General features: G+C 43.8%; 1 protein-coding gene across 1 annotated transcript in view; it reads left to right on the forward strand.

Moving 5' to 3' along the window:
* PPP2R1B (protein phosphatase 2 scaffold subunit Abeta) overlaps positions 1-24,011 on the forward strand; it is a 94,620-nt gene extending 70,609 nt beyond the window's left edge. The window contains exons 11-15 of the mRNA XM_082274212.1: positions 6,194-6,254; positions 14,717-14,871; positions 18,895-19,037; positions 19,119-19,210; positions 23,500-24,011. Coding sequence (XP_082130338.1) covers positions 6,194-6,254; positions 14,717-14,871; positions 18,895-19,037; positions 19,119-19,210; positions 23,500-23,516 — 468 coding nt within the window. The 3' untranslated portion in view covers positions 23,517-24,011. The remainder of the gene's footprint in view (positions 1-6,193; positions 6,255-14,716; positions 14,872-18,894; positions 19,038-19,118; positions 19,211-23,499) is intronic.
* Positions 24,012-25,274: the final 1,263 nt, after the last annotated feature.

The raw sequence follows: 25,274 nt of genomic DNA on the forward strand, positions 1-25,274 counted from the left end.
TGGAGTTCCACCCTAATTTTATACTTACCTCCATCTTCTCGCTCTGGGTCACCTGAAAAACAAATGGCTAATCGCATTTTTTTTTTTTTTACTTACCTCGTAGCGAAGAAAATATACTTACCTTACTTCCTTCTTCCTCCTTCCTTGGCCGCGGCCCGTCATCACTTCCTGGCTCTGCAATGATTCCTGGGAGCTGAACGTAATCGCTCCCAGGAATCATTGCGCCTGCACCGGCCCCGACGTCAGTTCCGGGGCGTGCGCGTCATCCCCTTCTAAACAGCTTCTGGGCATGCCCAGAAGCTGTGGAGGGATGACGCGCGCGCCCGGAAGTGACGGCGGGCCCGGCGCAGGGCATCGTGGGACCGAAGAAGGCAGGAGAGGATGCCGAAGAGGATCGCGCTGGCTTCAAGCTGCCCACATCTGAGATGGCAGCGCTGGACAAGACTTTTTCAAGGTAAGTATTTGTCCTAACAGGTAAGTGCAACCCGGGACAGATCAGAGGGTAGCCATTGTGGAATGCACTGGCCCTGACTGTCCCGGGGGTATTTTTAAAAAAAAAAAAAAAAAATCCAGGGTGGAACTCCGCTTTAATCTGGGTGTATCACCTGAGGCTAGTCACTTCACTGGGTTGTCACTGATGGAAAAGTATGCCAACTTCTCTCTCAATCGCATTAAAGATAAATCAAAGCCAGTAATAGATTAACCTCCCCTACGTTGTAATGTGTTAGTTGTTGGCTCCTCACAACAAATTTTTTGTCTGATCGAAGAATGTCCGAGTAGCAGGTGAGGCTCAGAAAATGGTAAAGGTTATATGGAAAGGTTTACAACCACTCTAAAGTGTGAGTATAGTTGTTTGCCTTTCACAGATTCAGGTTTGTGGCCATCCAGAAGATGACATAAGCAGTTGTAGGGCTTTAGCCAGCAGGATAATATGGCGATGTACATGTTTTATGCACTTCTTGCTCTCCAGTTCTGTGAAGACATCGCTAGACGTTGTCCTGCTCATGTGCCCCCTTGGAAGCGATCTGTGACCACTGTGCCCACTGGATACAGCAGATGACAGTTGTAGGTACAGGGCTGCTGTGAATGGCTGTGACCACTGATGATGATGTGATCACTTTGACCAATCATGGGATCATAAGAAAACTTTCATGAATGGTTTTCATTCATGACAGGGTTGCTAACTATTGTGCTCTGTGATTGGGCATAGTGATCACATGGTACCTGGGATAAAAACAGTTGCCCTAAACCAGGTAATAGCTGTGGCCAATCACAGTAATCAAAATAGTAAACAATGAGTCATGAATAAAAGCCATTCATGACTGCTAAATCAATTGCTTTTATAGTGACCATCAGTGTAAAAAAAAAAAAAAAAAAACACCCTGTCACCTTTTCACTATGGGGACACTGCACTATACTGGTTGACAGTATGTTAAAAAAAGTGTGTTTGTATATGTATAAGAAATATATATTTTTATATTCATTATTGTGCAAAAGTTTTTAGGCAGGTGTCAAAAATGCTGTAAAATAAGAATGCTTTCAGAAATAGAAGTTTTAATACTTTTTTTTTTTTTTTTTTCATCAATTAACAAAATGGAAAGTAAATGAACGAAAGAGAAATCCAAATCCAATCAATATTTTGTGTAACCACCCTTTGCCTTCAAAGCAGCAAGGTACACTTGCACTAAGTTTTTGAAGGAACTTGGAAGGTAGGTTGTTCCGAACATCTTGGAGAGCTAACCACTGATCTTCTATAGGTAGCTTCAGATCCTACTGTCTCCATGTAATTGCAGATACTGTGAAGGGAGGGGATGGCCTTCACCTGCCCTCCCCTCCAATGTGCTCCCAGGGCTCCTCTCACTGAGCTTTACTGAGTGTAACTTTAGCTCCTGCCCCCATGCTTTCTGAAAGTTCAGACAATCTGTAAAAATTCTGCACTTTCAGTGGCTGTAGAGAAGACTGCAGATAGACAGGTACATCTTATAATGGAGGATTTGTTTCATCTGCGTATCACCAGAGGCCAGTAACCTCACGTGTGTGTGTGTGTGTGTGTGTGTGTGTGTGTGTGTGTGTGTGTGTGTGTGTGTGTGTGTGTGTGTGTGTGTGTGTGTGTGTGTGTGTGTGTGTGTGTGTTTATACACTCATTTTAGTACTGCGCTTTAGCCAAAAGACTACAGTGTGGTACGGTAGTTCTGGGAGGGCATCCACAGACGTGCTTTGTGCACTCTGTGACCGAGCTGATCACAGATGGGAGTAAAGGTTTCAGTCTTGGCAATTTTCTTTTAACGTCCTTTGGCTACGCATTCCTTGGTTCACATCTTTGTTTTCCTCCGTGGGACCTCAATTTGGTACTGTCGGTTCTTCAGAAAATATTTGTGAAATTCCTCTGCTTACATTGTCCCAGAACATGGCTCTCTTGGTCGCAATTTCTTCGGCAGGCAGGGTGACTGAGCTGGCAGCTTTGCCTTTTCGTGGTGCTTGCCCCCTTGTCAGTCGTTCCTTCCTAAGGTTGTCTCTGGGTCATCTGGATGAAGACATGTTGCCTTCCCTGTGCGCTAAGCCTAAATAACATAAGGAGATTGCATTGCATTCTCTGGATGTGGTTCGGACGATCAGGGTGTACCTGGCGACAACCGACTCGTTTAGTAAATCAGACTCACTTTGTCCTTGCGCACGGACCTCACAAGGGTTAGCCGCATCTGCTGCGACCATTTTCAAATGTTAGTGCAGGCCTATTCAATCAAGGGTCAGGTTCCTCCTTTCCCTGTTAAGGCACATTTTACGCAGGCGCTTAGTGCCTCCTGTGCCTTCAGGCGTCAGTGATGCAGGTTTGCAAGGCGGCCACCTGGTTGTCTGTGCATACTTTAACTTTCAAATTTTACAAAGTAGATGTGTTGGCATCTGGGGATGCTGCTTTTGGCCGCAAAGTTTTGCAGGCTGCTGTTTGAGAGGACTTAGTCCTGTTTGAGGGTGTATTGTTTTCAGGTAAGCTCCAGTTGTTCCTGGTTGAGCTCCATGTTACCTGGTTGGCTAGGTTTAGCCTTTGGGAATTTTTTCTGCTGCGTTTTTTCCCACCCCTCCTGTTTAATGCTGATTTGGGACATCCCAATGGTCAAGAAGATTCTTGAGCTGTGTCTGTCAATGAACGAAAGAGAAAATGGGATTTTTGTTTCACCGTATAATCCTTTTTTCTGATGTTCATTGACTGACACAGCACCCACACCTCTATTGAGTTGTTATTTTTCTTGAAACTGCTTGCAACAAAACTGAATGCCTATAGCAGGAAGTGATAGTATACCCCCTGAGACTGTTCCATAGAAGTGGTAAAGCTTTTTCCTGCCTAGTGTCCTACTCCTATAGGGGGCAGCATAATCCAGTGGTCAAGACAATTCTGGAGCTGTGTCCATCAATGAACATCAGAGAAAAAAGGATTTTAAGTTAAGACAAAAATCCAATTTTCTCTTTCGATCATTGGACACAGCTCCTGATCATCTTACTATTGGGTTATACTGCCCCCTACAGGAGTAGGACATTAGGCAGATAAAGAACTTGACTACGCCTATGGGCAGTTCCAGGAGGTATACTCCCCTCTCCTGTCTGCTGCTTCAAGGGGTATTTGTTCCGGTTCCAACTCTGGAACGTTTTCAGGGGTTTTATTCAAACCTGTTCACGGTTCCGAAGAAAGAAGGCAAGGTGCGTCCAATTCTGAATCTCAAGCCCCTTAACTGCTTTGTGCTGGTACAGAAGTTCAGAATGGAGTCTATTGGCACGGTGGTGGCATCCTTGCATCATGGGGATTTCTTTGCCTCTATCGACATCAAGGACGCTTACTTACACATTCCAATATGTGTCTGTCCCCAAAGCTTCCTCTGCTTTGTTGTGGGAGAGGAGGATTAGGAGTTTGTGCCCTTACCCTTTTAGTCTCGCCTCTGCTCCTCGGGTCTTCACAAAGGTGTTGGCTCCGGTGCTGGCTTTGTTACGCCAGCGGGGGATCGAAGTGCTGGGCTACCTGGGCGACCTTCTCTTGCGAGCAGAGTCTCCTACTGTTCTGATGGACAACGTGGGCATCACTATATGGACTCTGAGGGAGTTCGGCTGGCTTCTGGTTCCTTCCACAAAACTGGACTACCTGGGTCTGACTGTCTGTGGACTCTGCTCTAGCCAGAGTGTTCCTTCCTCTAGACAAACTCCAGAAGTTGCGTTCTGAGATTTATCTCTTGCTGTCCAGCAGATGGGCGTCCCACCAGACTTGCATGAGGGTGCTGGGCCTGGTGGTTTCTACCTTTTTTGAGGCAGTCCCGTTTGCACAGTTCCATACGAGGTCCCTGCAGGGGGGGGGGGGGGGGGCGGAATCTTGGCCAAATGGGACATGTGTCCAAAGTCTCTGGAAAATCAAATCCAGCTGAGCCAAAAAACAAAAGTCTCTGATCTGGTGGCTTCGCTCTCCAGTTCTTCGCCAGGGCAAATCTTTTCTCCCCCCTGTATTAGACAGTGGTCACCACTGATGTCAGCCTGTCTAGGTGGGGTGGTGTCCTAGGTTGGAACTCCGCTCAGTAGGCTTGGGACACTGGAAGAGTCCAGATTCCCGATCAATGTCCTGGAACTCAGTGATCAGGCTGTGCCTGAATCACTGGACGGATCACCTACAGGGGTGTCTGGTGTGAATCAGACAATGCCACGGCCTGTGGCTTATGTCAATCACCAGGGTGGAACAAGACATGTATTGGCAACTCTGGAGGTAGTTGTCACTTTTCAGTGGGCAGAACGTTTTCATTTCGGCCCCTTCCACCATACACATTACAGGGGTGGAAAAATTGTCAGGCGGATTATCTCAGTCAGCAGGCGTTGGACCAAGGGGAGTGGTCCCTTCATCCGCTGTGTCTGGTGGGGCACCCCGATGTGGATCTGTTGGCATCTTGGCTCAACAGGAAGGTGCACATGTTTGTGGCACAGTCACTGGATCCGCTAGCAGACGCCACAGACGCGTGCTGGTGGCCCCCTGGGGCCACTATCATCCGATTTGCGCCTTCCCTCCTCTCGAGCTTCTGCTGAGACTCTTGCACAGGATCGAGTCATTCTAGTGGCCTCGCCAGTCTTGGTACACGGACCTGGTGCGGCTGGTCACCGACGCCCCTTGGAGACTACCTTTTGGAGAGGATCTGCTGTCCCAACGTCCAATCTTCCATCCTGCTTTGACGGCTTGGCTGTTGAAAGCCAAGTACTGAAGGATAGAGGTTTGTTTGGGTCGGTGATTCCTACACTGCTGAAGGATGAGCCCCCACCAAGAAGTTAGAAAAGCAGTGTGGGATTTTAAAAAAATTGTTTTTGCTCATGCTTTGATGAAAGTTGATCTTAAGTTAGAAAATTAAGTCCTGCTAGATTGCTTAATGCTGGCCCCTTTGCAGGTATAGCTATGTAAAACATTAAAAATATATACAGGTTTTCAATCCAGTCTTACCCTTCTCTACACAGCCTCTGTTGTCCTGTATTCTCAACAGTGTGCCAATAATCAGCCAGTCACTGAAGCCAATTAGCCAACAACCTAGAGGTTTACTGCTGCTGAGAGGGAAAGTAAGCAACAGGAATGAGACTGTGTGGAGGGAACGCAGATTAGGAACGAAGAAAACAAAAGCCGAAGAGGTGACAAGACACTCTGTTGCCAGGATGACAAAAAAGATAAACGTACAAGGATAGTGTCTGATCTCCTGGAAATTTTCTCTCCTTCTTTCCTCCCTCAGAAGCAGCACTGTGAACTTCAGCTCTGTAAAGCTTCTGTCAGCCTTCTATAGCTGAGCCAAAACATATAATCAAGGCTGGAAATTGCAGAAAGTGAAATGCAGTTTGAGACCCAAGGAGAGGGAAGATTTTTCAATAAGGAAATGACAGATCTGGGGTTCAGGAAAATGGCAGCCCCTCAGCAAGAATTAACGGGCAGTTTGCAGGACCCACTCATTTGAATAGCGTACTATTAATTTGAACTGTACGTTTCCTTAACGAACATTAATTGTTATTAAATGGTTATGGGTAAAGTTTTGCTTGAAGGGATACTTTGTCTGATTTATACCCAATATTTCTTTGGATGCAATAATCAGGCAATATATGGCCACCTTAAATTACTACAGCTTTGGCTTTGTTTTCAGTAATGTTGGTTATGTGTTATATCTAAACTGGTTCTCCCATTTATTGTTTTCAGGGTGTTGAGTTTTTTGATGAAAAGCTGAATTCTTTGTGCATGGCTTGGCTTGTTGACCATGGTAAGTGTTTCAGATGTGCCAAGATAATGTTATTAATTATGTCTCTGTCTAAGTTCCTGTGACCAATTTAATCAGTCTGCAATTCTTATCATAATGAGCCTTAACGGGAACTGCAGTTGACATCACTGTTAGTTTGGATTTCACAAAAGCTCTTTGATTTTGGCAGTTTTCTACGATAAAGCCATATTGCAGCTCTAGGATTACTGATTTAAATGGTTGGAAATTTCCACTCACACAAGTTTATAAATGGAATGGTTACATTTCTTAGAAAACCGATTCAAAAGATTGTTTAGCTAGAAGAGTAAGGCGTAAAGGTTTACGTATTCTATTTTATGGACTTGTGGGCAAGAACCAAGTATAGCAACCAATCCTCTTGCAGTGGATCAGAGTGCTATGAATTAGGTTGAAACTAGTTGCTATCGATTACTGAACTTTGCTTTTTTTATTTAAATTTTTTTTACCCTTCCCACTGCTTACCTATGTAAGGCTCTGGGTGGGTGTTACTGTGTAGCTGTTTGACATACATACTTTAATACAGCTCACATATTAGGTATGCAAATATTACTGTTGATGTGCTGTGTAGTCTGTATACAATTCAGAAGTTAGTTGCGTTGTTGTGCTGGAGCCTGACAAAACCACAAACCAATTTTCATAGATCATGGATGCATCCAGTAAATGTTGCAATTTCTAGAAAATGTATGCAGTGTTATAAATGACATACTGTACATTAAAGCCCTCCAACATTCTGTTATGCCTACATTAGGCTATGGGAGAATAGTTTGTTCTTTCAGACTGTACAGAAAAAAAGGCAAAATTTCTATTCACATAGCACATCTATAAGGATGTTGTGTTTTGTCTGCAGAAAAGGTTTTATGGAATTTCTGCTATCACTGCTCACTGTTCACTTTTTTTTCTGCTGATGCTTTATTCTATAGTGTGCGTTATAACAAACCCTTTCATCAAAGACTTTAGTAGTTTGTAACTGAAAATGCACAGACCACGTTGGTGATTCTACGTTCTCTGATTTAGACAGAACAGACTTATTTATAAGAAACGTAGCATTGAGCTTGGATTAGCTAAAACCAAAGAAGGTACAGGATACTTTACAATGAATATGGCATGGAGTTAGAGCTGCACGATTCTGGAAAAATTGACTCACATTTTTTTTTTTGCTTTGAATAAAGATCACAGTTCTAAATGTTTTTATTTTAAAGATTTACAACCCGTGAACATTAGGTTATCAAACAAGATGGCAAAAATATAAGACACAATACTCTTTGCTTCAATCAAATTTAAAGAAATGTAATGAAAAATAATGTAATGTGTAAAGAATTAAAAAAAAAAAAAAAGAAGAAATTACAATTAAAGGAGTTGTAAAGTCAGGTGTTTTTTTTTGTTTATCTTAATGCATTATATGCATTATGATAAAAGCCTTCTGTGTGTAGCAGCCCCCCTAATACTTAACCTGAGCCTGATCTTCCTCCAGCAATATGCACTAGTCCTTCGGCCTTCTGGGGCTCTCACTTCTGATTGGCTGAGACATAGCGGCGTCATTGGCTGTCAAAGTCTGTTAGCCAATCAGGAGAGGGGGGGGGTGGGGCAGAATGGCAGCTCTGTGTCTGAATGAACACACAGAGCTGAAGCTTGGCTCGGATGCCCCATAACAAGCTGTTTGCTGTGGGAGCACTCGACCGGAGGGAGGGGCTAGGAGTAGCGAAGAGGGACCCGAGATAAGGAGGATTCGGGATGCTCTGTTCAAAACCAACTGCACAGAGTAGGTAAGTAGAACATTTTTGTTTTTTAACGAGACCTTACGATTACTATTAGGGTTTTTTTTTTTTTTTTTCCTTTTTTAGTAATTACCAATCTATACTGCAACTTTTTTGTTTACACTTCATATGTCAGCAGTGGTACAAAGCATTAAAACGTTATTTTACAAATGATATAAATTTTTTATTTTTAATTTTGCGCTTTTTTCAATGTGAAATGTGTAAATGTAAAAGGTGTAAAAATATATAAATGAGCAAATCAAACAAAAAAAAGTTTTCATTATCAATAGTTTATAAAATAGAAGTCAATTAAAAGAAAAATAAATCAGCGTGAAAATAAGTGGAGAAGGAGAATGAGTTTTTTAAGGCTGAGTAAATTAAGGGATAAGGGGTTAAACCGAGAAACCATTTAACAAAACCACCCCCCCCCCCCCCAAAATGGCATGACAAGGTTAAACCGACTTAATTTGCAGTTCATCCCTTTGATCTGTAAATGATTAAATAGAAAGATACAATGTTTATTTCTCTATCGCTCATTGACAGACGTAGTCCTCGGTGATACAGCACCTTCGGGTTATGTTGCCTCCACAGGAGCAGGACTAGACAGGAAATAAAAATGCTCTGGCCAAACCCCAGGGGCAGTCCCCGAGGGTATATCCTCTCTCTCTCCGCCACAGCAAATCAGTTTTTTTCTGTCTAGTCAGGAGTAAGGACCTAGATACCTTGCTGGGATCTTCGGTCCTGGCAGGATTTTTTTCTTAAGATTTTTTAGACAGCTTTTTTCTCCAGTGTTCCTGTGAGATCTTCAAGCAAGAAAGCTGAACTGGGCGACGGGCTGGATGTTGAGATCCGGTGGTCACCCCAGTTCAGCTTACGAGCGCGTGCAGGCCATAGCTCCGCGCTGGGTCGGCCGCGACATAGTCCCACTGGAGGGACTGACCCCGCGAGTTAAACGTCTCGCTAAAACGCCAAGGACCATGAGTCACGGCGTCCGTATTGGTCGACAGCCCTCCCGCCCCGGTGGAGAGGGGTACTGTCAGGAGTTGGTGCCCGCCTGGTTCCGGTATGGTGAGTAGCATGTTCCCCCTTTTCCCCTGACGGGTCTTGTGGTGAACGCGGGCCCCTCTCTGTATGGTAAGGATGAGTTCCCCTCTATCCTATAACATGGCACAGATCCCCCTACTTTGAGTGTGATTTTATGTGCAAAAAGCCAGGAGGCTTGGTTTGGGAGCTGACAATCTAATTGTAAACATGTTAAAAAGATTGTAATTAGTGGCAGTATGGGTATCTTACTGTGATAATATAAGTATCCTACCAGTCAGTAGCCACGGACATGTAGACTGCTTTCCTAGTCAAGTCTCCAGCGATAGCAGGCCTTTCCGAACGGCCATGCTGTCCGCCAGGGCCGGTACCGCCGACCAGGCTAAATCCCCATGTAGAGAAGGTGTTGTGATGCTCTGCAGTCACGCCGCTATTCGGTACTAACCGCCGCCATTGTTTGCTAGATCGCACGAGGCCGCCATTTTGGCGTAGCCTCGTGTCTCCAGCATGGGGGCGGCCATGTTTGAGGTGATCCAAACACCTAGTGGAGCTAGGGGAGGCGCCGGAAGGCGTGCAGAGGGGCGGAGCCGCCTCCTTTGTTCCTGGGCAGCCAGCCAAAAGACTTCCTGTTTGTGAACACAGCGCTGTAACCTGTTGCAGTGAACTCTGAGCATCAAGTGGTGAGCCTGGGGGGTCTATCTCTCTCTCTCTCTCTCTCTCTCGATCGATAGGGATCCCTAGCAGGTAACACTGAGGGGCTTTTGTGGCGCTGGGGGTCTGAAAAAAAAATTTTTTATTTAAATTTGAATTGTATTTTCCGGGAAATTACTGGAATAATCATGGACCCTGCCACACAAATACCCCCACCTGTTTTCCCTCGAGGGGGCCACGGAACCCGCCGGTGCACAGAGTATGGATGCATTTACAGCAGTTTTGGAGTCTTTGGTGGCTTGGGTGGAGGCAGCCTGTCAGGGACGGGGGTCAAGAAAGCGACCCCCGCCTACCCCTATATTATCTGACACCTCTGACTCAGATTCAGAGATGGTCACTGCAGCTGCAGGTCCCTCTGCAAGGGCTGTTATCTCAGGTAAAGCTCCCTCAGACAGTGAGGAGGACGTTCTTTCTCCCGCTATAATTCAGGAAGAAGCATTGGTGGACGCACTAGTTGTGGCGGTGCGGGAAACCTTAAGACTTGAGGTTTCACCGGCAGAGGCAACTGAAACAGAGATTCCCTTTGGTACTAACAAGCCCATTAAAACGGTGAAGGTTTTTCCTGTACCCAAGTGTTTTGGTAATAAAATTAAAGGAGAATGGGAGCATTCTAAGCGTACCTTTACTATTTCCAAGCGTATTGCTAGACGCTATCCGTTTGAGGAATCCCTCATTAAGAAATGGACGGTACCACCAGTGGTGGATCCACCTATTTCCAGGCTGAATAAAGCCACGGTTATCCCAGTGGAGGACACTTCGTCCTTTAAGGATCCGGTGGATCGAAAGATGGAAGCGGAGTCCCGCACTATCTTCTCCCTGATAGGGTCAGCATTTAGACCAGTAATTGTTATTGGTCTAGTTTCCCAGACACTAACGGAATGGGCGAGAGTGGTACGCCAAGACCTAAGGGGAAAAGATATCCCCCAGGGAACATCTGATTTGATGGAACAGATTATACAAGGGCTACAGTTTGTCTGTGACGCAGCCTTGGATGCTACCCCCCTATTAGGGCATGCATCTATGTCAGCGGTAATCCTTAGACGTGTGCTGTGGTTAAAATGCTGGTCAGCTGACCTAGGTTCCAAAAAGACCTTGACGAATCTCCCCTTTCAGGGGAATCGCCTATTTGGGGCCACCCTAGATGAAATTATTAAGGACGCCACTGGGGGCAAGAGCACTTTCTTGCCACAGGCTGCTAAAGCTAAGGGACCTCGCAACAAGCGAGGACCTTTCTTTACCGCCCATAAAGGGTTCGCACGCCCGGCTGGAACAAGCGGGAAAGGCAAGACTCCTCCAGGAGGGTTCAAGAAAGGCTGGTCGAACAAACAGAGGACCGACTCAGCCAAACCCGAAGCAAAGGATTACACAGCCTGAAGGTGCGCCCCCACCCGGGTTGAGGGTGGGGGGACGTTTTCACCGGTATTCAGGACATTAGATCGAGCATCGACTACTACTACCGGTGCGATTCTTCCCTTCCAACATTTAAGTACTACAGGGAGCGGTAGTCACTGTTCCCTGAATAGATCTTTTCCTTTACCTTTTCCTAAAATTAGTCTCAATTCCCCACAGGAATCTGATCTGGTTGACCAGACAGACCAAGAAGCCTCTAGCCGGGTGACTTCGGTCCCTGAGATTCAACCAGGAGAGATCACCGTTCCTGATAGGAATCAGGTGTCGGATAAATGTGTGGGAACAGAAAACGACCAGACTTTGTCGGATGGTCGGGGCCAGATAGCTCTAGGGACGCCTGGTTCAGATCTCGTCAGTGCCAGTGGTCCTAGAAATTCTAGGCTGGCCTCGTCAAGCCGGCCTGGCCGACTTGGACTTGCTAGTCGCGGACGTTCCGTGGGAACTGCGTCTCAGGGAGTATCTGCGGTCTCGAGGACCAATCTACCATTGTGCTTTACAGTCGCTGGTTTTAATGGCCTGGCCATTGAGACCCAAGTACTGAAGGACAGAGGGTTGTCAGCTTCAGTCATTCCTACCCTTATTAAAGCAAGGAAAGCGACTTCCAGCAGAGTCTATTATCACACATGGAAGACTTATATCGCGTGGTGCGAATCTTTAGGATTTCCTCCACGTACCTATTCGGTGACTAGAATATTGACCTTTTTGCAAAAAGGGGGTTGAGCAGAAGCTAGCCTTGAGCACCATCAAGGGTCAAGTTTCAGCATTAGCAATTTTCTTTCAGAAACTTTTAGCTACCAAGTCCTTGGTGCGGAATTTCATCCAGGGGGTGCGGCACCTGGCTCCACCAGTCCGCGCGCCCTTACCGCCCTGGGATCTTAATTTGGTTTTGTCGGTTCTACAGAAACCTCCTTTTGAAAACATCAGGGAGATTCCCTTGCTTACTTTATCCCAGAAGGTGGCCTTCTTGGTGGCTATCACTTCTGCACGCAGGGTGTCAGAACTGGCTGCTTTATCATGCCAGTCCCCATACTTGGTGATTCATAGGGATAAGGTAGTACTCCATCCTAAGCCATCCTTTCTTCCTAAGGTGGTTTCAGATTTTCATCTGAATGAAGATATTGTACTACCTTCCTTGTATCCTCAGCCCAATCATCATCGGGAACATGCGTTGCATTCCTTGGATGTGGTTCGGGCAATCAGGGTATACCTGAAGGCTACGGAATCGTTCCGTAAGACGGATTCACTTTTTGTGATCACGGATGGCCCCAGAAAGGGGTTGCCTGCATCTGCCGCGACTATTGCCAAATGGATTAGACAGACGGTGGTACAGGCTTATTCTATTAAGGGTCAGAGTCCTCCGTTCCCTGTTAGGGCGCACTCCACTCGAGCGCTCAGTACTTCCTGGGCCTTTCGCCATCAGGCGTCAGTGGTCCAGGTATGTAAGGCGGCCACCTGGTCGTCGGTACATACCTTTACAAAATTTTATAAAATTGATGTGATGGCATCGGCGGATGCCTCTTTTGGCCGCAAAGTGCTGCAGGCCGCAATTTGAGGAGACCGGTGGTCTACCTCGAGGGTTTTTTTCTGTTGAAAAATTTTTTTGTTGAGTCTCATCATTAAGGATGAGCATTGTAAACTTCTAGTTGGCACCGGTTGGGCCTTCTAGATTTGGATTTGATTTCCATTTTCCCACCCCTCATTTGTGATACTGCTCTGGGACTTCCCGAAGGTTCTGTATCACCGAGGACTACGTCTGTCAATGAGCGATAGAGAAAAATGGATTTTTGTAAAATCTTACCGTAAAATCCTTTTCTCTTAGCTCATTGACAGACGTAGTACCCGCCCCTCTGTTTTTGAGTTGGGTTGGGTTAAATTCTCTAAGCACTGCTCTTGTGACATAACTGATTTGCTGTGGCGGAGAGAGAGAGGATATACCCTCGGGGACTGCCTCTGGGGTGTGGCCAGAGCATTTTTATTTCCTGTCTAGTCCTGCTCCTGTGGAGGCAACATAACCCGAAGGTGCTGTATCACCGAGGACTACGTCTGTCAATGAGCTAAGAGAAAAGGATTTTACGGTAAGATTTTACAAAAATCCATTTTTTTCTCTTTCAGCAGCTGAGCAATGTTGTTGATAAACATTGCTGGCTGCCTTTTTTTTTTTTTTTTTTTTTTTTTAGACAGCTGTCAGCAGTTGGATGGCTCTGCACTTTCTACAATCTGAATCGTGGAAATGCTGGATTAAGATCGTGGGGGGTCGAATGGAGATCACAATCTTTTAACGATTAATCGTTCAGCTCTACATGGGGTTGAAGCAAACAAGATGTGTTTTCCATTCATATCTGCCTTTGGTCCGGAACCAGGTGGGCGGGGATATGGATGGTAGCAAGGCGAGGAGGTTCGGCTCTCCCTCAGGGTTGGGATGCTTGTAGGAGGCTTTAAGTTCCTCTGAGGAAAAAAGTTTGTCCTGTAGAAACGTGTTGCAGTTTGAGTCCCGTCTGTTTTGGGAGGAAGAGTATAAAAGCTTTTGTTTGCCCAATGTCTTCTACGTATTCTACTCTGTGTATACACAGAGATATTGATGGAAGGATCCTTTCATCATAAAGGGGGATGCGGGATTCTGTAGTTTTCCAAAGGTGGCAGAGGATAGATTTCTTTCTATGTTTTCGTGGGAATTTTAGTGGTTGTGCAGGAGGAAGAAAGGCAGATCATCGAAGATGTGAGAGTTCATACATTTGTGGGTCAGTTCTCTGCCTTTGCACCAGTAGGTATGGAGATGGAGGGGCATACTGCCTTTCAAGTTACATCACCAGCATTTGCTGGAAACATTTGGGTAGTGCTTGTGGAGGTTGTTGGAGTTCTGTCCTATCGGGTTTAGACTTTATAATTGGTTTCTTGTAATTTGGTACTTAAAGCGGTAGTATCCCGCTTTTTGACACTTTTACCTACAGGTAAGCCTATAATAAGGCTTACCTGTAGGTACAAATAATATCTCCTAAACCGGCACGGTTTAGGAGATATTTGCAGTGCATGCAGCCGCTCGCGCGAGCGGCGCATGCGCTCTGAAGGTCCGGGGGGGGGGGCCTTCAATTATGTTTGCCGGGAGCTTGCCAGAAAATCACTCCCGCACGCATGCGCGGGAGTGACGTCATCGCGGCTCCGGCCAATCACTGCGCCGGAGCCGTCTCTTCCGGCCAATCACCGCACCGGAGCCGCCGAACCCGGCGAGGGATCATGGCAGCGCCCGCAGCGATGTCCGGGGGTCCGTGTCGGGGCTTCGTTCTAAGGTAAGTTACACATAATGGGCTATTATGCGATGCATACTAGCTCATTATGCCTTTGTCTTGCAGGTTTTTTTTTTTTTAGGGTTTACAACCGCTTTAAAGGATTTTCGGGTGAAGTAGGGCGTGTCTTTGACTTCTGGTGATTTTTTTTTTTTTTTGTTTCTCGATCTCTTATAAAATAGTGAAATACTGCAATAGTTATGCCCTACTAAACGGAAATTTTAAAATTAAGGATTTTTTTCTTTTAAAGTTTATGCCATTCGAGAAGCAGCAACCAATAATCTCATGAAGTTGGTGGAAAAATTTGGCGCTGAATGGGCCCAAAATACCATTGTGCCAAAGGTTCTGGCCATGGCAAATGATCCAAACTACTTGCATCGAATGACAACCCTTTTTTGTGTGAATGTAAGTATTCTCAATTTCTGCAGTTTTATGTCTTCTAACTATATTCAACATATTTTTAGATTTTTTGGTTTCTGATTCCAAAATAACACTTGAAAGCATTCTTTCTGTTTATAGAATGTAGTGGGGCATACAGTAAGCACATTAAAAACGAGCAAGAAAAAAGTGAATGTACACTTTCAGTGACAGCAAGGGCACACATCTTGTTTTCTATCTGGATGAGTAGTGGAGGAAAGTTCAGCTGCTCATGGGGAATCTTAACTGGTGTAGCGGTGAATGAGTTTAAGCGGTTCTAAAGTGTTAGTGTGCTTTTGTTTTCTATCTTAATTAATTTTCTGGATTAAGGTAAAACACACTCCACTACTTGAATCCCCCCCCCCAAAAAAAAAACACTTGCCTGACTCCTCTGTCCTGCTGACTCTGAGAGCAATGGAAGCCATAGACTCCTGCTGCTGTCAGGTCAGTGTACCTCCTCCTGTGAGTAGTGAGAGGGGGCAGGACTGTGTGTTTTTTATAGATGTGAACAGCCTGGCTAGGGAGAACACCCATAAGGGTACCCCTTCATCACCGTGCTTACTGAGGGGGCACCTGGAGGAGAAAAGGCACGGACAGCGCCAGCAGGGTGCTTCAGAAGAGGCAGTAAAGGACAGCTGTGTGCAATATCATTGCACAAAGCAGGTAAATATAATTCCTTTATTTCATCTACAAAGAAAAAGACTTTATCACTTTAAAGTGGTTCTCAAGACTGAACATTTTTTTTACCTTAATGCATTCCCTGCAGGAAGGTAAAAAAATTTTTTTTCCAGTGCAAGCATCACCCCTCACCCCCTACATACTTAGAGTCCTATCCTACCTAGCTACACTGGTGTCTTTCTCTCTTTCCTCACAGGATAGAGAGGCAGGAGCGGGATCCATTGATTCCTGCTGCTGTCAATCAAATCCTGTAAGCTGGGTGCAGTGTTAGTCTATAGACACAAAGCCCAGCTAGGGAGCGAGCTGGCAGGTGTGCCACCATAGGAAGTGGATACCTATGGTGACACACTGAGAAATGGAGACGTGGAGCCGCCTTGTGCAATACCAAAACACAGAGCAGGTAAAAATAGCATTATTTAAAAAAAAAAGTAAGCCTTTACAAAAGTTTCAAAGCTGTTTAATCCTGTTTCTATTTTTTTTTCTTTTTACCATTGCTATGCACCACCCTCAAATCACACACACACACTGTGTGTGCGCAATTTTGATGTAATGTCTGTTTTATAGTTATTATTTTGTTAAGGATGCACCGATATATCAGCCCCTAAAAATAATTGGCAGAAAATAGGGTTACCGGCGTTGTGCCGTTAAGAAGGTGCGCTGAAAAACATGCGCAATCTGCAATTTTACCATGTTTACGGTTCATAGGTCATGTGACTGAAAAAAATGCGACACAGTTGCGTTTTTTGGTGCTTTTTTTTTTTCTGTGTTTTCAATTTTCAGTTTCGGTCTATAATTTTAATTTCAGTGCACCACTAATTTTTGTAATTCACTCATCTTACAGTTTTTTTTTTTTTTTTGATCATGTAAGCAAATACAAAGAGAAAAGCATCACATCATAAAGTAATTGTGGGGTAGATACAATGCCTTGAAAAAGTATTCATACCCCTTGAAATTTTCCTAATTTTGTCATGTTACAATCAAAAACCTAAATGTATTTTATTTGGATTTTAAGTGATAGACCAGTGATGGTTAACCTTGGCACCCCAGATGTTTTGGAACTACATTTCCCATGATGTTCATGCACTCTGCGGTGTAGTTGAGCATTATGGTAAATGTAGTTCCAAACATCTGGGGTGCCAAGGGTCGCCATCACCGATGGACCAACACAAAGTGGCACATAATTGTGAAGTGGAAGGAAAATGAAAGCCCTCTTTACTCTGATACCCCTAACTAAAATCTAGTGGAACCAATTGCCTTCAGAAGTCACCTAATTAGAAAATGGAGTCCACCTGTGTGTAATTTAATCTCAGTATAAATACAGCTGTTCTGTGAAGACCTCAGAGTATTGTTAGAGAACATTAGTGAACAAACAGCATCATGAAGGACAAGGAGCACACCAGACAGGTCAGGGATAAAGTTATGGAGAAGTTTTAAGCAGGGTTAGGTTATAAAAAAATATCCCAAGCTTTGAACATCCCACAGAGCACTATTCAATCCATCATCTAAAAATGGAGAGTATGGCTCAACTGCAAACCAACCAAGACATGGCCTCCTAAATTGACAGGTCGGGCAAGGTGTGCATTAATCAGAGAAGCAGCCACAAGGCCCATGGTAACACTGGAGGAGCTGCAGAGTTCCACAGCTCAGGTGGGAGAATATCTCTGCAGGGCAAGGATTAGTCGTTTACTCCACAAATCTGGCCTTTATGGAGAAGTGGCAAGAAGACAGCCATAAAGAGAGTCCTAAGAAGTTTCGTTTGTGAGAAGCCATGTGGGGGACACATCAAACATGTGGAAGAAGGTGCTCTGGTCAGATGAGACCACGTTTGAACTTTTTGGCCTAAAAGCAAAACACTGTGTGGTGGAAAACGAACACTGCACATCACCCTGAACACACCATCCCCACCGTGAAACATGGTGATGGCAGCATCTAGTTTGGGGGGGGATGCTTTCCTTCAGCAGAGACAGGGAAGCTGGTCAGAGTTGATGGGAAGATGGTTGGAGCCAAATACATGGCAATCTTAGAAGAAAACCTGTTAGTCTGCAAAAGACTTGAGACTGGGGCGGAGGTTCACCTTCCAGAAGGACAACGACCCGAAGCATACAGCCAGACCTACAACAGAATGGTTTTCGATTAAGGATCTTCAAACTACAGCCCTCCAGCTGTTGTGGAACTACACGTCCCATGAGACGTAAAACACTGACATTCACAGACCTGACTAGGCATGATGGGAATTGTAGTTCCTAAACAACTGGAGGGCCAAAGTTTGGAGACCCCTGGTTTAGGTCAAAGCCCATTCATGTGTTAAAATGACCCAGTCAAAGTCCAGACCTAAATCCAATTGAGAATCAGTGGTAAGACTTGAAAATTGCTGTTCACAAACACTCTCCATCCAATCTGACAGAGCTTGAGCTATTTTGCAAAGAAGAATGGGCAGAAATTTTACTTTCTAGATATGCAAAGCTGGTAGAGATATACCCAAAAAGACTTGATGCTGTAATTGCAGTGAAAGGTGGTTCTACAAACTATTGACTTAAGGGGGCTGAATACAAATGCACACCACACTTTTCAAATATAGATTTGTAAAACATTTTGAAAACCATTTATCATTTTCCTTCCACTTCACAATTATGTACCACTTTGTGTTGATCTATTACATAAAATCTCAATAAAATACAATTACATTTTTGGTTGTAACATGACAAAATGTGGAACATTTCAAGGGGTATGATAACTTTTTTAGGGCACTGTATATGAAATGCCAAATTGTTACCATCAGGAATAACAGTTCAATATTCTGCTTCATAGAGGTGACTAATACAGCTTTGTAGTTCTGTCCTTTATGCATCCTCGTAAAGCAAGAATATAAAGTTTATACTCTTTGAAAAACTACTCATCAGTTTAAACCCTTCACTATCCTGCTACGTAACATTTTCATTTTGCTGCTGAAAAATCGATTTGAATTTGGAGAAAGTTTACAGCAATATTCAGTTTTGTCTTTGAATCATCACAATCTGTTTAGTGTAGCAATGCTTGCAATGACATTTTTACACAGAGGATTCGGTGATATGACTTTTCCTATCATACAAAGATGGTGGCTTTTAGATCACCAGCACCAAAGGTATTAGTCAAATTCCATTTTGGAACGGGTCCATCTTGTAATGCTGCTAACATGCAACACCTCATTTTTGATATGTGTTGTACTTTTTGGTTTAAAAATAAATATGTCAATTTTAATAAAATAAAATGTTATTTCTCCACGCCTTTACATGTAAATAAATAGATAATGTGGCATGGGCTTATCCTGCTAATGTATGGTACCTGTGTCTGTAGGCCCTGTCTGAAGCATGTGGCAAGGAGATCACCACCAAGTTGATGCTTCCTATCGTATTAAAGATGGCAGCTGACCAAGTAGCTAATGTTCGCTTCAATGTGGCTAAATCACTACAAAGGATAGGACCAGTCCTAGATAGCAAGTATGTATCCATTGTTCCTCTGTAAGCCACTGCTAACTCTACCACACTTTATCTTACATTATATTGATTTGTTTATTTCAGCACCTTACAGTCCGATGTAAAGCCTGTACTGCAGAAGTTGGGTCAGGATGAGGACATGGATGTGAAATATTTTGCACAGGAAGCAATAACTGGTAAGTTTACTGAGCAGGTAAATGCCTTTCACTATCATGTGTTCCACATTATTAAAGCTCAAACACAAAAGCCACTAATGACCTTAGCTCTGTATTCATTAATCATTACAGCTGAAGAATTGTTTAATGAATAGCACCAGGGAAAGCTCTTATTGTGAATGAAGAGTGTCCTGTCTGGTAATTAATGCTGTTGGGTAGAAACGCTCTTTATTAATTGAAGAGGCAGACCTTTCATTCATCTACCCAATTTTCTGCTCGTAGAGCACTTTTCATTGTGGGAACTGATAATCAGGGCAGCTATCAAAAATGCATCCGCTTTAGGTCTGGGCCCCCCTGGAGCTGATCACACATTCCTCAAGGCCCACCCACTGGCCATCCCTCCAAGTTCTTCAGTGCACCCACTTTTATTTTAATATTTTTGCAAACTAATATATCCTCCACTCCCATGACCTCCTCCTTCTCCACTCCCATGACCTCCTCCTTCTCCACTCCCATGACCTCCTCCTTCTCCACTCCCATGACCTCCTCCACTCCCATGACCTCCTCCTTCTCCACTCCCATGACCTCCTCCTTCTCCACTCCCATGACCTCCTCCTTCTCCACTCCCATTACCTCCTCCTTCTCCACCCCATGACCTCCTCTTCCAATCCCATCTCCCCCCATCCCATGTCCTCCTCCATCCCTTGTCCTACTCCTCCTCCAGTCCCATCTCCCACATCCTCCTCCTTTTGCAGTCCCATCTTTGCCATCCCATGTCTTCTTTCTCCAATCCCATGCCCTCCTCCATCCCATGTCATCCTTCTCCAGTTTCATCTCCCCTCTGTCAGTCCTCTCTCGGGGGTCCTCCCACTGTAGTCGTTCAATCCCTTCTTTGCCCTCAGTACAGCCCAGATTCAGTCCAGTGTAATCCCTCCAGTATGGAGAGGAGTGTAGAGGGTATGACTATGGCAGAATGAGGGAAGGATTTATTTGAATGGCAGTCTGTGGGGAGACTAGGGAATAATGTTGGGCAGATAAGGGTCCGAATGATGTCCGTCAGCTGGATATATGAAGTGGTCTGGGGGTGATGCAAGCTGGGGGGAGTAGAGGGCTGAGATGTGGTCAGATATTTAGAATAAAAAAACTACACACACAATACATAATCCAAAATTGGTACTCAAAGAAAACATCCTACTGTTTTAAGATGTAAATGTATATCTTAATCCAGCACTCTGTTTATGTCCAGATGATGTGAAATTAATTTGACAATTCATTTACCCCTGTGTTATCCAAGTTCTGAGTCTGCACAATCAGAAGTGTAAACTAACCACATAAACACAGGGTTACAAAACAGAGGGTTACAGTGTCTTGCAAAAGTATTCACCCCCTGGCATTTTCCGTGTTTTGTTGCCTCACAACTTGGAATTAACATGTATTGTTTGAGGATTTGCATCATTTAATTTACAGAACATGTCCATAACTTTGAAGATGTTTTGAAGTGAAGCATAACTATTCACCCCCCTAAAGTCAATACTTTGTAGAGCCCCCTTTTGCGGCAATCACAGCTCCAAGTCGCATTGGATAAGTCTCTGAGCTTGCCACATCTTACCTCTGGGATTTTTGCCCATTCCTCCTTGCAAAACTGCTCCAGCTCCTTCAAATTGGATGGTTTGCGCTTGTGAACAGCAAACTTTAAGTCTGACCACAGATTTTCTATTGGATTGAAGTCTGGGCTTTGACTAGGCCATTCCAACACATTTACATGTTTCCCCTTAAACCACTCAAGTGTTGCTTTAGCAGTGTGTTTGGGGTGATTGTCCTGCTGGAAGCTGAACCTCCGTCCTAGCCTCAAATCACGCACAGAGTGGTACAGGTTTTGCTCAAGAATATCCCTGTATTTAGCACCATCCATCTTTCCCTCAAAAACGTGCCATTTTGTTTTTTGCTGAAAGTAATGGCTTTCTTCTGGCCACTCTGCCATGAAGCCCAACTCTCTATGGAGCGTACGGCTTATTGTCGTCCTATGTACAGATACTCCAGTCTCTGCTGTGGAACTCTGCAGCTCCTCCAGGGTTACCTTAGGTCTCTGTGCTGCCTCTCTGATTAATGCCCTCCTTGCCCGGTCCATGAGTTTTGGTGGGTGGCCGTCTCTTGGCAGGTTTGCTGTTGTGCCATGTTCTTTCCATTTGGTTATGATAGATTTGATGGGGATCATCAAAGATTTGGATATTTTTTTATAACCTAACCCTGACTTGTACTTAACAACATTATCCCTTACTTGTTTGGAGAGTTCCTTGGTCTTCCTGGTAGTGTTTGGTTAGTGGTGCCTCTTTCGTAGGTTTTGCAGCCTCTGGGGCCTTTAAAAAAAGGTGTGTATATGTAATGACAGATCATGTGACACTTAGATTGCACACAGGTGGACATCATTTCACTAATTGAGACTTCAGAAGGTAATTGGTTGCACCAGATCTTTTTATGGGCTTCTTAACAAAGGGGGTGAATACATACGCACATGCCAATTTTCATTTTTCGATTTCTAAAAAATAGTTTTATGTATATATTTTTCTCATTTCACTTCACCAACTTAGACTATTGTGTTCTGATCCATTATATAAAATACAGATTAACAAAACATTGAAATTAAGGCTGTAATGTAACAAAATAGGTAAAAAGTCAAGGGGGGTGAATACTTTTTCAAGGCACTATATATTAACGGTCCTAAATTACGTTCAGGGCTGTGTGCCATCTTGGGAGATATTTTATCACAGCTCTTGATTCTCCTCCTCTCCTTATCCTTGCAATACCTACAAGACAGATTCTAAGAAACTTTGGCAGCTTTTCATTCAAGGAGACTTTGCTTAGAAAAATCTCAGCTCCCTCCTCCCTGTAGTGTGAGCAGCCCAGCCAGCAGTAGCTACAGTGCGCTCCGCCTTCCTTCAGCACACCACACTGGTGATCAGAGGAGGAGGGAGGGGTTTGAGTCAGAGATCAGTGCAGGAGACGAGGAAGAGGAGAAGAGAAGGGGAGAAGAGAAGGGGGCTTTGGAGATTCTAAATACATACACTGCCAGCTCTCTGTCTCTCCAGCGTTCACTGGAGCGCCGGACTGTGGAGAGCCAGGAGGGGCTTGCTCAGGCTCTCAGCAGATCACAAAGCAATCTTTCCCGAACCTGCACCTACTGAATGACGTCAGCAGACAACTGACTTTAGCCCACTATAAAAAAAATCATATGAAAGAAAAAGACTTTAAATGGGCCAAATATAGAAGGGATGTCTACAAATTGAACACAAAATTACATAAAAAGACATTTATTTAATCAAAATTGGACAAATACATAAAACTTTATCAAGAACTCCAATTAGGAGTAATCATACAAAATGCCACATTGGTGATTATGGGCATAATAGAAATGCAGTCTAACGGTCCCTAGTAAGCTGGCGCGTTTCGCAATAGGGCTTCCTCAGGGCACAAGAGACCAAGAAAACCAGCATTCTACAAAATTGTACACATAGAACCTGTTCTAACAATTGTCCAAATACATTTTTTTCAAAGATCATATACACAGAACAAAAGTAAATGTAATTACTAACCCAGTGGGTCACAGGCATGACAGAAACATGTATCCCTGGGCAGGCGTCGGGGTTACTATACCAGGTAAATAGAAGATGTATGTCTCTAGCACAATGCACTAAGGTGTTAAAGTATCCCCCACAAAATTGGGGGGTGGTGTAAAATACCAGATCACCTATTGGGGCTGTATAGTATTCACTCCAGCCCTTCAGGTGTAGGTACTCTTTGTTGGAAATATAATTATTGTAGATCTAGAGGGTATAAATGGATGTAATAAAGGAGCCAAATAGTGTAACCTATAATTATAAGTAGATACCTACTTATCAAGACCGTAGGGTTCCAGAAACCATGCAGCCCAAACAAAACGGGGAGTTGGTATGTATTTCCCCGATTCTCGGGCACCGGCATCCAACAGCACAATGCAGTAAAACCCCTAAGGAGTCATGGAATAGTATCGAGTATCACCCTTTTGTATCACAGAAAAAAGTTCCATAATCCCTCTCCAAGTATTACTCCCTCCATGTAAAATTTGTATTCAATTTAGCCCACTGTCTGGCTGAAAACGGGTCACATGTTTGCAGAGTGAACTCCACTCCACTCCTATGATCCCTAGAGCAGTATAACCAAAATTGCTTTAGTTATACTTAACTAATGTACGATCCTGAAGGCCTTTTTTTCCTTTTTTTTTTTTTTTTTTGTCTGTTTTTGTAAAATATAAAATTCTTTGTCTCCTTTTGCAGTTCTTGCTTTGGCATAAGAGGATGCCAGGACCATGCCCCCGCCCTACTGTTTGTTGAGTGTGTAGTAGAATGATTGTTTTGGAACCGCAGAACAACCTGTCAAGACCTCAAGGATACAAAACGGCAACTACTGTTGGAAGACCACATTCTCTGCACATGTGCCTCTTCTAAAAGACTTTTTTTTCCCTTTTTAACTATTTTATTTATACATTTCCAATTTCATGTCTTCTTGGCATTTCTACTGCAGAAGTCTCATTTGTTACTGGTGGTGGTTAGTTTACTAACACAGCGTTTAGTGGTTTTTTAGCAATGACAGAAACGTGTTCTGATTCCTGTATCGGAGTTGAGGATTTTTTTTTTTTTTTCCTGAGGCAATATGAGGGCTGATCTAGATTTAAAATTTGGATCCAAGATGTCTTTAGAGGTCAGCCAAATCTGTATTTGGAAAGAAGACTGCTAGCCAGTCATGGATAAATTTAATGAAAAACAAAATATACCATTTTATAAATCATTTGCTTATTTCTTCTGTGTCTTAAACAGACTTGGTAATTGGCAGAATACATTTTTAGAATTCTTTAGTATTTTATCAGTTGAGCATTTGCATCAAATGCAATTTCTAGATGCTCAGTCAGGAATCCACTGTCACATATTCAATTATTAATGAGACCTTGCTATGAGTGCTCCTACCTGCCTGAAAAGCAGCTTCAGTTCCACCAAAGCAGTAGGCTTTATAATAGTATAATGTAGAAGATTGTGTTCTGCTGCAGACGTCTTCTCTAATCTTCCATCTCAGGGTGCAGACTCTGGGTGATTGCTGGCTGTTCCATAGCTTTCACTTGCAGAATCGCAGGAAAAAAGGGTACACTACGCAATGAGTAAAACCCGTCTGTGTTTCTGACAAACAGGTAGAACAGTTTGTATATTGAAGAGTTTAATAAACGCGAACAAGTATTTTTAACAGTGATTGGCTTCCTCCCTTTTTTCCTGTGAGTCTGTGGGTGGTTTTGAAGGGGGATGTAACATCAAGGAGTTTGAGGTAGATCGGACTGGGTTTCAGTGCTGTTAATTTAGTAGGTAGGGCCAGGATTGAAGAGTGGCTGGCGCCGTAAAAGGAAAAAAGCTGCTATCAGACTGGTAAAAGCATTCTCTGCGTATTTTGCATACTAAATCTGAGATTTTGGATATTCTAATTGCAAAGAAGGGGCAGGAAGAGGAATGAAGTTTAAAAGTGTTGGTAATATCCATTACTTAACGTGACACTCCGTCTCAACACTGCTACAGAAAGTCGGGTTAACTTAGGGGGTAACTGTGAACACCATAAAGCTTAACTATATAACAAATGTGAGCACATGATATTGATTACTTAAGAGTATTGTTTGACCTAGCTTTTTAGATTGGTCTCGACTGTCTTTTAGAAATGGGGCTGTTACATACAACTTCCACTGAACCTGTAACTTATTTTAAAGATTACACAAAGTTCCTCCTGGGACCTCCTTCCCTTTTTTTAACTTTAATTTCCAGAGTCACTGGAATGAAATGCAATGGTTAATCCTTGTGTGTATTTGGCATGATGCGGGTGTATGCTTACAGACAGAAGAGCAACCCTTGTCTTAAAAAGTCTGCCTCCTTGATGGCATTCCTTGTTTGTGTTTTGAGCTGGTCCGCTTCGCATCACATTGCCTGAACAAATGTCACTCCTGTTTTTAAAAATAAATATTTCTCTGCAGGCAATGAGCGTGCACCTCAATCATCTCAGAAGAGCATTTTATTAAAGT

Source organism: Pelophylax lessonae, assembly GCF_965119305.1.
Source record: "Pelophylax lessonae genome assembly, chromosome: 12".
Lineage (NCBI taxonomy): Eukaryota > Metazoa > Chordata > Amphibia > Anura > Ranidae > Pelophylax > Pelophylax lessonae.